Here is a 15,055-nt window from a genome sequence, read left to right as displayed (position 1 = left end):
CCAAACCTGAACCCCTGAAACTTTGTATACTCCCAACATTCCTGTATTGTTTCTTTTGCTGGGTTTTCTTTCCCACTTCCTTTCAATCTAATCCAATACGCCATCGCCAGTTTCTCTCTTCTTAACTCCAAAGGTATCTCTCCAGCTTCTATGAGTATAGCATTAATGGGGGTTGTCTTAACAGCTCCGATGCATACACGTAATGCTCTATACTGTAATCTATTAATTTTTTCCAGCACTGTTTTTGCCGCTCTACCATAAACTACGCAACCATAGTCTATTGATGACCTCATGCAAGCCCTATAGATGTTAATTAACGACTGCCTTTCTGCACCCCAGTCACATCCCGCCACAGCTCTCATCAGGTTTATAACTTTTTTGCATTTAGTTTCTAAGTTCCTAATATGCATTTTCCATGTACACCTACTATCAAACCATAGTCCCAGGGACTTAAATTCATTTACTTTCACCATTGTCTGCTCATATCATTTTAACCACATCATTACTTACTCTAACTTCAGCATCACAGCAGCATTGTGGAGCGCCCTTTTCTAAATTCACTTTGTATATTGGTCAGTTCTAAATGCCTTGTTTCGTTCTTTAACAGCTCTGCTACATTCCTCATTCCACCAAGGTACCACTTTCTTCCTTCCCTTTGTTGTTCTTTGTGGGATACTCTGTATTGCTGAGTTTATAATGTGTTCTGTAACTTACTTTGTACATTCTTCTATATTTCCATCAAATGTCACCAGATTAACTGACTCTTCACAACATGCCCTAAATTTTTCCCATTCTGCTTTCTCAAAACACCATCTGGTTATGGACATCCCTTCTTGGCTACAAATGTGTGTATTAATTACAGTGAGAACTGGGAAATTCTCACTTCCTATGGTAGTTTCACTTTTAACATGCCAATCACATGCTTTAACTAAGCTTTCTGACACCAGTGTAACATCCAAGCATGATATAGTACCCCTATTCATATCTATTCTTGTACCCTGTCCATTATTAAGGCATACCAATACCCTTTCTTCCATAATTTCTTCCATTGTGTTCCCGTTACTATCTGTATGCTTGCTGCCCCATAGGCTGTTATGCGCATTAAAATCTCCACATCATATTTCTTTCCTGTATACACTCCCTACATTCCATATCCTCTGGGCAAGGGAGCTCTGTAACTGCCAGCCCATCCTTGAGAAAGGTAGCACACCCTCCACCATTTTGATTGTTAGGCCTATCATATCTTATAGAACTAAACCCTGGTATAACAAAGTCCAAATGTGGTTGTAACCAAGTTTCTTGTACACATACTACATCTGGAACTACATCTAATTCCTAAATATATTTTTTAAATTCTTGACCATTAGCTATGAGGCTTCTGGCGTTCCACTGTAGTATGTGCATTACCATAATTAGTGTTCTAACCCTCAGTTTGTGTATTTTCCCCGTTTCCAAGTGCTGTTAACAATTCATGTATCTGGTCTGCTTTAACATCTATATCAAGAATTCTTTCTGCTGCCTCCACAATAGCCGTTTATTCTATCACTTTTCTTTTTCAACTGTGGCGTAACATTGATAGTGTGACAAATGAAAACCACAAAGTTTATCTTCTTAACTACCAATGTTTCCTTAACAACTTCACATTTGTGCTCACATGTAACCTGAGTATGAACAGGAGTCTGCCTTTGTGTTTGGTTAACTGCTACCATATTTCTTTGAACCGTTCCACTGGGGCTTTTATTTGATGCCGTTTCTCTCACTGTTTTTAGTGCTTCTGTATAAGACACTTTACTTAGAATCTTCACCCTCTGGCTTTTCTTTGTACTTCACATCCTCCAAACGCAGCATTATGCTCACCACCACAGTTACAGCATTTAATCTTCGTCTGCTTTTCACATTTACCGTACTCATGCTGACCACCACATCTAGCGCACCGCATCTTTCCTTTGCATTGCTGTGCTGTATGTCCCATTCTTTGACATTTATAGCATCGAATGGGTTTGGGAATATACTCTCTCACACCGTAACTCATGTACCCTATTTGCACTGATTTAGGTAGAGTTTTCTCAAATTGCACTACAACCGATAGTGTTTCCTTTAATGATCCATCTTGTTTGCTTTTAATCCGTGTGGCTTCAATCACTTTACCTCCCTGAATCTCATTTTTGACATCTTCCATTGACATACTCAATGGTACACCTGAGATCACTCCTCTCACTTTTGTCATTGCTCCTGGTATATGTGCTTTCATTCTTTCCCCTTGAAGTGAGGACATTTTCAGTATCTTTTCTTGTTGTTGTTTGCTAGTTGCATGTATCAGTATTCTTTTATTGCTCATAAACCTAGCAAATATGATTTTACCAATCTCTTTCTCAATCGCCTTAGTAAGTTTGATCGGGTGGTAATGTCCACCATCCTGGTTAAACTCAATAATAACTTTCCATATGATTCCTTGCCCATTCTCCATGTTGTCAGTTTTCTGTTTCTCCGACTGATTAGATCTCAACTTCTTGCTCGCATTTCCCTCGCCAGTCTCGCTGTACTCTGACCAACTTTCCCTCTATTTCTTGTTTTTAAAGCCCTTTTCAATCTCTCTGTTTGGGGTATCGTCCAATCCATTTCATCTCCATCTGAACTAGTTGACATGATATACAGTCACAGTACAGTGTTATCTGCAGATCCGCCAGATAACTTATTAACAACTAATCAACCAGTGATCCTACCGCGTTTTCACCTCCGCTTTTCCCAGTCCCGCTCTGTCCTGGTCTTATCTCCGCCCTCAGCTGCGTTCAGTCAGGCCTTTTGAGCTGGCGGACCGGCGATGACGATCCTCCGATTGGCCGGGACTGCTGGGCGGGTCCTCTCGATCCTCCAATCAAGAGTGGGGGATGTCACAGCCTGTTTTGCATATATTTAACTCACACACATGAGGTTCCCGATGGCAGCCGTAACACTGTGTTACAACTAAGCAATCGTCATAACATTATACCTATTTTGCATTGGTTACACAAATCAATCCATATGAGGCGGAAGGGCTTCAGTCTTTGAGAATCTTTACAAATTGTCTTGAGAGTTTAAAAAAAATAATAAAACAAAAATATCAAAAAATCAATTGAGCAATTTATTAAGCATTAAGCAATTAAGCATTTATTAAGCATCAGTTTATTTAACCACAGTTTCAAAACTCTTTCCTTCATGTCATGGGAAACCTTATACTTCAGTATTACGGGGCAACATCTCTGTACTGTGACGTGACTCTCACGGATAAAGCCAACGTTTTACTGTCACTCTACTTGACTTGGATGTGTTTCATAGTAAATCTGTTACCATTTACCATTAAAAACAATGCAGAGCTGCAACTTTTCCAAAATCTTGGGGAGTGATTTTGTCGGGTGACCATACGGCCGACGGGGGGCGGACGCCACCCACCGTCGGGGACGTTGGAGAGGAACGCGGCTCGGACAAAACTCCCAAAAGTCCTGCTCTCTTTTTTTGCGTGAGAAATCGGATGTGTGAGTGCGAGTGAAAACATGCGTCACACGGTGGAACCGTGAGAGTTGGCAGCTATGACAATGTGAATCAGTCAGCGTGCTCACAGGAGGTTATTTTCCTCCTGCTGAAGCTCTTGATCTGAGCAGCATGTGATGTGTAGAACAGCTCTCTCTAATGGCCCAAACTAAAATAATAATGATAAAGAGTCCCAGCAACAGGACCCCGATAACGCTTCCATGTAGCAAGAACCAGGCCGGAGGGCGGGTCTCTTGGCGTAGCGTTGGAAGGATGGCGGATTCAGCTCCTGATGCTCCTCTGAAGCGAAAACGGACACAAAAGTACCGACGAGAGTGGAAGGAATCAGTCGCAGAGTCGCGTCCCGTAACGTCCGCGCCCCCCGTCGGCCGAAGCGTCCCTTATTTCTCTGTACTAAAGCTGGCAATGTCGACCAGCTCCTGTTCTTACACAATAACTTGGATATTTCGTGAGCATCCACCAGTTATTAACTGGAAATTAAGCAGCTTTACTATGTTGCACTTTCATGGATTTAGCGTTGTTGTTATTTCTGTTTACTTTTGAATGTGAAGTTGAAATGTGTTGAAATGCAAGGGCCATAAAGTGGCATATCTTTTTTCTGTGTTTGAAGCACAAAAGCAGCTTTTCTTTAATCATTTAAAAGAAAAATGAATCTGTTTAATATTTGTTTTACATGGGTTACTTCCATATTGTGTTGAAATGCAAGCTGCATTGGTTATTGCATTGTTGATAGAAAGTCATATTTGTGATAAAGATTTTTTTTCTCTCATAAAAAATTAGAGCAGGTAATTCATCTGTTGATTTTCTTTAATTCTCAAACAAAGTAGGAAGTGATTAGCAACCTCTGGGTAGTGTTGTGTTCAAAAATGAAGAAACGCCGGACGGACAGAGGTCATCGCAGATCAAAAGGTTAAAATTAAAAAATTAATAAAGGAGATGGCGTTGTGGTAAAAAGAACATCTCAGCTGAGGAGCCGCTGGTCTCAGCAGCCAACAGGCCCCAGGTCAGTCCTTTGACCATCCCTATTGCCCATCTGTCGCCTCCACCAGTGAACTCGAGAACAATGGTTCCTACAGGTATTTATAACAATGCTTAAAGGTGTGAAAGTCAGTGTCCACACCTCTGGGAGTGGTCTTCTGGTGAGTTCAATGTAACTCGGATTTCGAATGATCCTCAGTCAATATCAGTTGTTGTTCAAGTATTACATGCATGAATTCCAGTTGATTACATTACATCAAATACAATCATAACTGCATTCGTATTATTCTATTACAGTTGCAGAATTACAGTGGTTTTACAATATTGTCATTACTTTATTGATTACACCGTTTCAGAATCATGGCTGTATTTTGGTGTACACTATATGCATTTTTATTAATTTTATGAACCGGATCGTCAATTTGTTTCTAATATCCTATAGTAGCAAACTCCGATTTGAGACTCAAATGTTTTAAATATCGAGATGCATCGATGATCGTTTTATCGATTTAGAATTGATAATCGATAATCGGTTTAGAAGCGATAATTGGTTTGGAATCGAATCAGTGACCTCTGAATCGGAATCAAATTGTGAAGTGCAAAGAGTTTCCCACCCCTATGTCTAAGTCTTTTTTTTTTAAATGTTTTGACACCTTATGTGAAAACGTGAAATTTAACTATTCACTTATTTCTTCTTTCACATCTCTTCATTATTCCTATTTTGTTTTGATCCACGTTGAAAGATGTTTCTGAACTTTCAATGCTTTCAGTGCACTGTGACATATAACATCTGGAATGTAGTAATTAATGACAAAACTCCACTTGTACTATAAGGACATTTATGTTTCTTGTTGTTTTTTAATTGATTCTTTTATTTAGCCTTGAATTTTAGACAGACATAGCTCATGGAATCCACATTGAATTTGTTTATCAAGTCAGCAGTTCTAATTCTGTTTTTTCTTTATACGGACCGAATTAGTGAAAATAAAATGAAATATTCTACATTATCTACATTCTAAAATGGCAGAGATAAAAACAACTTGTCATTTTTTATTCTTTTTTTACATGCAAGGAAAAAGTAATCAAAATGTATTTCACATTGTGGGTGACAGATCGAAAAATGAAAGTTCAAATGATCATGCTAAACCTTATTTTTTTGTTACCATGTTACAACTAAGTAATCATCATAATGTAACACCTATTGAAAGAACTGCTAGGTTCATTACAGGAAATTCCCTTTAGTTACAGACTGAAGGCCCTGTTGTAACTCAACACGTTATCAACCTGACACCTGATCAGTGAACCAACCATAGTCAAATTACACAAATCAATCCATATGAGGCAGAAGGGCTTCAGTCTTGAATAACCTTTACAAATGTCTTAAGAGTTTTACAAAAATACCAAAAAAGTACTTTGATACCTCAATTTATTTAACCACAGTTTCAGAATTCTTTCCTTCATGTCATAGGAAACCTTATACTTCAGCATTACGGGGCAACAATTGACTTTTTTCCAGTGTTACGACCAAACACCTCATCCTTGAAGGCAGTCTCCAAAACATTCAAGATGGATTTGCGCACTATATCCTTGAAATCTTGTCCCATAAACACATACAGCAGTGGGTTCAGGCAGCTGTTGAGAAAGGCCAGGCCGCTGGCTATAGGGATTCCAAAGGTGGTGACATGGTCTAATGTCTTACTTCGAACAGAAAGTAGAGAATTTGCCAAATCTAGTATATCAATAATGTGATAAGGAGCCCAGCACAGGAAGAAAGCAGTGATAACAGCAGCGATGATCTTGAAGGAGCGTCTTGAGTGGCTGGCCAGGGTGCGGTTTCTTCTGATGTGATGGATTATGACAGCATAACAGGAGACAATGACAGTGAAGGGGACAACAAATCCCAGGAGGAAGTTGGTAATGGTCATGGCCTTTTGACGAAACAGTCCCAGCTGAATCACAGACTCGTTCTTGTAATCGTCAGATAGAGCATAGTTGTTGTAGCAGTTGATGACATTGTTATCGTTATAAGATGGCCCAGTGTCCCTGAAGACGAAGTATGGAGTGCTGAGTATCAGAGCCACGACCCAAACCCCCAGACTCACAAAGGACGCCTTGCGTACACTTCGGTAGTTCTGGGCCCAGACGGGCCACACCACAGACACACATCTGTCCACACTGATCACCACCAGAATGTAGACACTGGCATACATGTTAAGAAAGCTTATTGTGGGGCTCAGTTTGCACATGAATTTGCCAAAAGGCCAGTGGAAATCCAGAGCTGTGTAGGTGATACTCAGGGGCAGAAACGCTGTGAAGAGGAAGTCGGCCACAGCGAGGTTGAGGAACCAAACCGTGTTAACTGTTTTCTTCATCTTGAAGCCGGTCACCCAGATAACCACACCGTTGCCGAGCACACCAAGAACAAAGGCCAGGCAGTAAACAATGAGAGACATGATGTTGAGAGACTGTCTCAGCTCAGCATACTTGTCCTCATATTCATACTCATCGTCGCCATCATTCAAAGAGACGTTCCTTCCAGTGGCGTCTGACGTGTTGATGTGATAGAAAGGGGCAGCAGTCATCTTGATCAGTATTTGGGCTCTGTCATAGCAACATAGAAAAACAGTATTGTTATATTTGTCTTTCATTCAATAATAGTTTGATATCATGCAGTAAATGCAGGAAAATCAAATCAAGGAAATCAAGAGAACAATAATGTTTTTTTATCCTGCATCGCCAATTCTGTCTCTTTTTTAAGCAAGATGCAAGTATTCATATTTAAATAATACGTAATTTTAAGAATATTTAGAAATGTATCTGCATTCAAGTGTTTTAAATCAAGAGAACAATAATGATTTAAACCAATAACTGCTTGGAGTCATTTCCACAAAACAAAGTTTCTGTATTCAGAGACAAATATTACCAGGGTTGGGCAAGTTACTGAAAATGAGTAATTAGTTACAGTTACTAGTTACTTATTTTAAAGGTAATTGAAATACTTACCAGTTACTGCATATCAAAAATAATTAGTTACTACGGAAAGTAACTTTTAAGTCACTTCTATGTCTGCTTTTTAAATGTAATGAATATGAATAGTGCTGAACAGTCAAGCACAAAAAAAATAACCTATTTATTGTAACCAACACGGCAACATTCCTTCAAATCAAGCAGTAGTACAAAAGTACCTTTTAATACTTAACTTAATACAAATTAAAATACGGATAGATGAAATCCAGCGTTCTGATTGGATGAGAGTGAGTCACGGTGGGTACATTATTGAGCGATAATGTACAGTTGCTGTTTAGGTTGACCCGAGCGTTCCATATCACTATTTACTTACTATTTGCCGGCCGTCCGCTGCGCGTCACAAAAGAGAGTAATGCGAGTAACAATCTCATTTGCATTACTTCATTATAAAAAATACTTTGTTACATGCTTGTTACCACTAAAAGTAGTGGAATTACAGTAATGCGTTACTTTGTAATGCGTTACTCCCAACACTGAATATTACAGAAGAACTGATTTGGCCACTTATATAAATATAAATCTGTTAACATCTGGCTTGCTGAAAGACTGTTGAGTTTAAATGTTTTGTAAAATCCTTGTTGATCAACGGCAGCTGAAGCTTGGCACGTATACAGCGTCCCTCTGAGCTCTACAGGATGTTAGATAGTGACATGTTGGTGCTGTGGTTCACTCACATTCAACAGTGTTAATTTATATCGTTCTATCAAGAGGTACACGGGCCGTTTATCAAACCTGTCTGAGGGAAGTAACAAACACCAGTAACGTTTACTGCGTTTGTGTTTTTGGTTGTTTCAACAGACCACAACCAGAGCCAGATTGGGAAGAATGTGTTTCTGTCCCATTAGATTATCTGCAATGTAATTTAAAAATGTGAACAGTTCCTCTCTTTGGTCGTAAGGCATTTAACTCAATAACCGTTATCTTGCCTTTGAACCTTAACCTTTTTTTAAAATGTATTTATTGAAGGAAGTGAACAGGCTGCTGCACAAAAGTCATCATTGAATCATAGATCAAACATGAACAAGTTTTCGGTTCATAAATTGTCATTTACACAAAAAGTATCAATCTCTCCAAATCAAAGTTAAGAGGTCTCAATATCCCAAATGAGCTCATATCAGTGTCATATTTCCTTTTAACAAAAAAAACATAAACTTCAAAGAAGAAGAAAAATACCTTTCTCAAAAACGTCCTGTTGGTCAAAGTTGAATCCGTGGAGGAAGTAATGAAATGGAAAGATTGAAGTCTTTACGGAGAGATGTGATGACAGTAACGCCCACAAAGAGGAGGAAGTACAGCCAGCACAAACAAAAAAAAGACATCTGCGAAGAATGGGTTAGATGAAAACTAACTGTTGTATTCATGAACTGAAGATACAACACAACGACAGTTCTCAGTCAGTGCAACTAATGTAAGTGCAGTTCAGCTGTTTCCCATCACAATGCCATGTGAAGTCATGTGACTCAGTCTGTGTGTTTGTTGTGACTGAACACTGACTGTGATGCTTTACAGTTTACAGCTCATAAGCACAGACATCCAGACTGATGCAGTCTGCGTGCTGTCTGTCAGTAAGCCGGTAAAACTCTGCTGACAAGTCCCCAAAAGTCACCGTCCCGTCACCTGACTTTCAGCTCTTTGTCATTCACACTCAGTTTACTCGACGGGTGCTCACTTTCCCCTTTGACATGATTTGAATCAGTGTGACGTTGTGGAGACTGTCGATTGTGCAGCGTCTCTCAGTTGCATGTTCTTATAAGGAGCTGGCGGGGCAGTTTTGTATGCAAATTAATGGTCCTATTAATGAGTCTGATACCTCATGTATAAAGCCAGGGAGGGAATCAGGATGTTTTTACTGTCACTCTACTTGACTTCGATGTGTTTAATAGTGCAACAGTATATATTTCCAATGTAAATCAGTCGCTGTGTTTCAAGCAGGTTGTTTTTCTCCTGCTGGACTATGACACTTCCTTCTTCTTTTACATCTCTTTATCATTCCTATTTTGTTTTGATTCATGTTGAAAGATGTTTCTGTGCAATGTGACGTTTAACATCTGGAATGTAGTAATTATGAAAAAACTCCACTTGTACGGCAAGGCCGTTTATTTTTCCGTTTTTTAACCGATTCTTTTTTTAGCTTTGAATTTTAGACAGACATAGCTCAAGAAATCCACATTCAAGCCACATTTCTTTAATTAAATTATAATAGTATGTCCTTGCAGTAAATATGTTATTATATTTGTTCATCAAGGCACCAGTTCTAATTCAGATCTTTCTTTCTTTATACAGGCCAAATCTATATTTTAAAGCATTGCCATTTTTGCAATCTTTCTTCCTTTTTATCTTAATGTTGGAAAAACTGCAATAATGTTGTACTTTAGTACAACAGAGTCTCTTTCACATAGGGGCACATGGTTTTCTGGGTCATCTGATAGTCAAGATGGTGCCAAAGATGATCGTCTACATCCTGTCATGAACCGGGTACCACACGCACACTCGCACACACTCTCCTTTCACTTACACATACCCACTTCATTACACGCCCTCATTCATTCCCGGGTGCTTCTCATTCTCTCATCTCATCATCCTCTCTTTCCCTCACCGGTTCCTGCTTCCTCTTATTAGACGCTGTATTTCTAGTCTGCCTCTTCCCTTTGTTCTCCGCCAGAGTATTATCTTTGCACGACATGTACCTGAGCTTGCTGTCCCGTACGCCCTGCCCTATTACTGTATCGTTGCTAAACCTCTGCTTTACCCAATCTCCTGCTGACGTGAACCGTCTGCGTTCTGGTGCGCTCTCCTTCGGCCTGGACGTCGCTCTCCTGCTCTCACCGGGATTCCCCGTTGCCGGCCAAGCGCCCGCATTCCGGAGTTAAATAAAAGAGACTTTATTTTCCTTTGCGTTTGGGTTCTCTCTCCTTCACAACCACAACACATCTGAGGTCGACTACCAGCACTTGGGTTTTGCCCAGAGCCCCCCCTGTTTTAGCATGTTTATCTCACAACTATATATTCCTGCTCCGAAGATGAAACCCTTTGAGTAGGCTCCTGATTGAAAACATTAATTATCCTGTCTTGATGATTTTTCACTGGTGTCGTGTGAGACTTTTTCTAACATAATTGGTCCTTCGTGGCGGATCTCAAGAACTCTTTTTCCTCTCAAGGTTTGGACCTGAAACTGTGCACAGGACGTCTGGGACTCTTTTCAAAGTCCTCCGCCCGAGTCCCTTACAGGACTAGTTTGGTTTTGTGAGGATCCTTTTGAGTTGGAGGAGAGTGATGAGATCCGAATCAGTGTTTTTCTTCATTACGGGTTAGAAAGCTTTCGAACAGTCTCTGGTCGGTTTGGGGATTTTTACAGAGTTTTGTACGTAGTTCAAAAAACAGGAAAACTACTGTACAAGTTATTTTCTGTAAAATTAGGATCTTTTTTTTCAGTGAGTTTTTTACAGTGTGTGTAATTAAAGGGCAGTAGTCTGATACCTGATAGTAAACAAACCATGGTCAAATTACACAAATTAATCCATATGAAGTGGAAGGGCTACAGTCTTGGAAAACCTTTACAAATTGTCTTGAGACGTGAAATAGAACGCGCGGTCAGGGAGCGCAGTTGGGAAAACTACGGCTTGCGCCTTCACATGATTTGAATCAGTGTAATGTTGTGGAGTCTGTTGATTGTGCAGCGTCTCTTCAGTTGCATGCCCTTGTAAGGAGCTTATGTATGCAAGACAATGCACGTTTGGGGGAGCGCAGTTGAGAAAACGTCGGCTGTGTTTCAGGCATTAATGAATCAGGCAGAGATGTTTTCTGACATTGGTCCTCCAAAGTCCGTAAGAAAACATTTTAGAAGACACTTCCGAAAATGTTCAAGAACGAGGCCCAATATGTTTACGAATTAACTTTAATTTTTTTCTACAGGAAACGTCTCCAAGAGCAACTGTTTCGATCTGATGATGTATCATCAGCAAATGTGTATGTGACGTGAGGGTTTTCCCTCCCTCTTACCTGCAGGGGTGTGGACCAGCATACCTGGGGCTAATTCCGATTGATTGGGAGAGGCGGGGACATTACTTAAACCTGTGGTGTGTGGACTCGTTTTGTTGTCTTCTCCTGCTGGTTGTCTGTGGAGACGTGCTTCATGTTTTGGCCGCTGCCCGAGGTCATCATTCTGCTGCTGCGGTGTGGTGAGGGCACTCTTTCTTTCATACAGCGACCCTGTCTTGGTCATGGATGTCCCAGTGTGGGTGGATGTATGCCTGGACTGCTGGCGTTCGGTGTCTCGGTACGATGCATGCCTCCCTCTTTCGACACATTTGGGCGTTATTAAAATCTGACAGTCCTAATTGTTATAGTGTGGGCCACTGTCTGTGAGTGTGTGTGCGAGGTGGGTGCCACCGCCAGGGTCCGTGGGCGGCCTGTCCTGTAGTTCGGTAAGTCGCTGTGTTTGCCTGTTCATTCATTGCGGTCGTGTTCTAACGGTGTGTTTCACAACACAGCTGGACTGACCTGCAGCCTTGCTGCAGGACATGCTATTGTGGGGCTATCCTGGTGCCACGACTAATTAAGGGGCCCATATTCCCCGGCGCGTTCTCCCTCCCCCACTGAAGCTGTTCTTGATACCGGCTGAAACCGTTCTGGATTCTGGTAAAACTTCTGATTACACAAGCAATCTGGAAACTGGTACAAAAATGGCTCTATTGTATTAACTGTTATACATATTGCATGTGGGTCTTTTCTTTTTGTTATTTTGTTTGCATCTTCCTTATTATGCATGCTGGTTTATTGATTTGAATTGTTTGTTATTTTCTTTATCACTCATCTACTCAATAAAGAACATATTGTCACTTTAAAAAATATTTAACTTAAAAAAAACATATTTTTATAATTACCTTATGGTCTCTGACCCCTGATTTTGCTGAACGGCTCTGTGTGCCTTAACATGAATGGTCTTTGGCCTATCCCAAGTGGCGTTGTTGGACATTGTTATTTTCCTTGAGTATCATAGGCCACTCGTATTGCCACATGTGGATGATGAGGTCATCACAAAGGTTATATATTCCTTCCCCAATCAAAAATACCTTGGTGAAGTCAGAGGGGGGGAGCCTCTGTGGCCCCATTGTTGAAAGGTGGGCAGGGGATGCTACTTTTACAGTAACAGAAAATATGTACCATGTACTACATCCTTAGCAGGGCTGTGGTGGAGGGTAAACGCCGTTTACGCACCTCTGGAATTTTGGAAGAAGCATTTACGCACCGATCGTGTTTACCCTCCGCGAAGTGGCGTTTACGCACCTAAAAGTTCCCTGCGCCTTGTATTCTTGGAATAATCTGAAATAGGAGGGAATCAGGATGGTTTTACTGTCACTACTTGACTTGGATGTGTTTGCAATAATAAAGGTATACTAAAGTATGTAAATCGTGGGTTGTCACATGACTATGTTATTTGGAATTGAGGTCATTATTGAGAGTAGAGTATTAGCTCTGTTTTGTGAGTTTTAAACCCCTTTTGTGAATATGGAGACATCTACTATAATGGATATGTAAATCCATCTCTAAGCAAAAGAGAATTGGTAATGTACTGATATTTTATTAATATAAGGTATGAGGGTATTGGTTTAATTAGTGTATAGAGTTTTTTTTTTTTTCCCCAATGTGTAAAGTATTTCTCTAAAATAAACTAATGGATCGTAACATCTGGCTTGCTGGAAGACTGTTGAGTTTAATTGTTTTGTAAAACCCTTGTTGATCAACGGCAGCTGAAGCTTGGCACATAGCAGCGTCCCTCTGAGCTCTACAGGATGTTAGATAGTGACATGATGCTGCTGTGGTTCACTCACATTCAACAGTGGCAATTTATATCGTTCTATCAAGAGGTACACGGGCGGTTTATCAACCCTGTCTGAAGAAAGTAACAAACACCGGTTGCCTACTTGTTCATCTACAAAGCCCTTGTTAAAAACAAGGTTTACTGCATCTGTTTTTGGTTGCTTCAAGAGACTAAAACAAGAACCAGATTGGGAGGAATGTGTTGCTGTCCCATTAAATTATCTGCAATGTCATTTAAAAATTAAAACAGTTCTGCTCTGCGGCCGTAAGACGTTTAACCCAATAACCGTTATCTTTCTGAACCGTTTTTACTGTGAGTGTTTAGTTTGTGTATTTTGTTTATTGTGAGAGTCTGCCCTGCCCACATTGTTTCCACCTGCATGTGTCCTTGCCCTGTGTGGATATATTGTCTGCGTCGCCCTTTGTCCTGAGCCAGATTGTCCAATGTTAAAGAGAAGCCACCCATGTCCTTTGTCACGTCTTGCTATGTTTTTTTTTTTTGTACTTTGTTCAGGCTCGCTTTCAGTTGATTCCTCTTTCAGCCTAGTGTTTATTTTCTAGAGTTTTTTTTTTTTGTTCTTGGGTTTAGTATTGTTTTTTTTTTTTTTTTTTTCCCCTCCCGAGAGTGATTTTCATCTGTTTCCTTTAATAAATAAACTTTGATTTTGAACTTCGTCTCAGGAGTCGTGCGTTTGGGTTCAGGATTTAAACTTCGAAACAAGTTAAACCTGGAGTCTGAGACCTCATGTATAACTCCAGTTTAGGGATGGTTTTACTCTCTCTACTTGACTTGGATGTGGTATAATAGCAACAGTAAATGTGTTTGCACTATTATGAACAATGTAAATCAGTCCGGCTCAAAGGAGGGTATGTTCCTCCTGCTGAAGCTCTTGATGTGAGAAGCATGTGATGTGTAGAACAGCTCTATCTACTGGCTGAAACTAAAATAATAATGATAAAGAGTCCCAGCAACAGGACCCAGATAACGCTTCAGGCAGTGGACGAGAGATGTTTATTGAATTGTCGTCATAACATTCATGTGTAGATGTGAAAGCTGCAGTAGTCTGTTTTTTAATTTTTTTTTCAATAAATCTCGTCTGAATAAAGTTACAAACACCAGTTGCCTACTTGTTCATCCACAAATCCCTTGTTAAAACAAGGTTTACTGCATCTGTGTTTTTGGTTTCTTCAAGAGACCAAAACAAGAACCAGATTGGGAAGAATGTGTTGCTGTCCCATTAAATTATCTGCGGTGTCATTTCAAAAATACAACAATTCCTCTCTTTGGTCATAAGACGTTTAATCCAATAACCGTTATCTTTGTAACTGCTTCTGAACCTCTTTTACTGTAAGTGTTATTCATTTATTTATTCTACCAAAATGACACGTCGTTGCTGCAGAAAAGTCAACATATGGGCATAGATCACAGATGAACAAAAGCTTTTTTTGACTACCTTTTTATTCATAAATCGTCATTAACACCAAGCTCTATGAATCAAAGTTAAGAGGTCTTAATACCCCAAATCAGTTCATTTTTGTGTGATATTTCCTTTTAAATATAACAATGTAGAAATATAAGAAAAATACCTTTCTGAAAATTGTCCAGTTGGTCAAAGTTGAATCCGTGGCAGAAGTAATGAAATTGAAAGATTGAAGTCTTTACGGAGAGATGTGATGACGGTAACGCCCACAAAGAGAAGGA

General features: G+C 40.0%; 1 protein-coding gene across 2 annotated transcripts; it reads right to left on the bottom strand.

Annotated features, from left to right (window-relative positions):
* Positions 1–5,350: 5,350 nt before the first annotated feature.
* On the bottom strand, positions 5,351–15,055 carry LOC120810420 (chemerin-like receptor 1). Of its 2 annotated transcripts, none has more exons than XM_078095230.1 (2): positions 14,941–15,055; positions 5,351–7,107 (listed from the first exon to the last, which is right to left on the bottom strand). In XM_078095230.1, exon 2 carries the CDS (start codon positions 7,086–7,088, stop codon positions 5,994–5,996), a length of 1,095 nt encoding a protein of 364 aa, XP_077951356.1. In that variant the 5' UTR covers positions 7,089–7,107; positions 14,941–15,055; the 3' UTR covers positions 5,351–5,993. The 2 variants fall into 2 exon arrangements, with proteins under 2 accessions (XP_077951356.1, XP_077951357.1); XM_078095231.1 differs by lacking the exon at positions 14,941–15,055 and adding an exon at positions 8,707–8,852.

Source organism: Gasterosteus aculeatus, chromosome 20 (genome assembly GCF_964276395.1).
Source record: "Gasterosteus aculeatus chromosome 20, fGasAcu3.hap1.1, whole genome shotgun sequence".
NCBI lineage: Eukaryota > Metazoa > Chordata > Actinopteri > Perciformes > Gasterosteidae > Gasterosteus > Gasterosteus aculeatus.
Note: the sequence above shows the minus strand (reverse complement) of the source record. Positions and strands in the feature narration are given on the sequence as shown.

Coding starts and splice junctions, on each gene's coding strand:
- LOC120810420 (XM_078095230.1), bottom strand. CDS start 7,088: ATGACTGCTGCCCCTTTCTATCACATCAACACGTCAGACGCCACTGGA.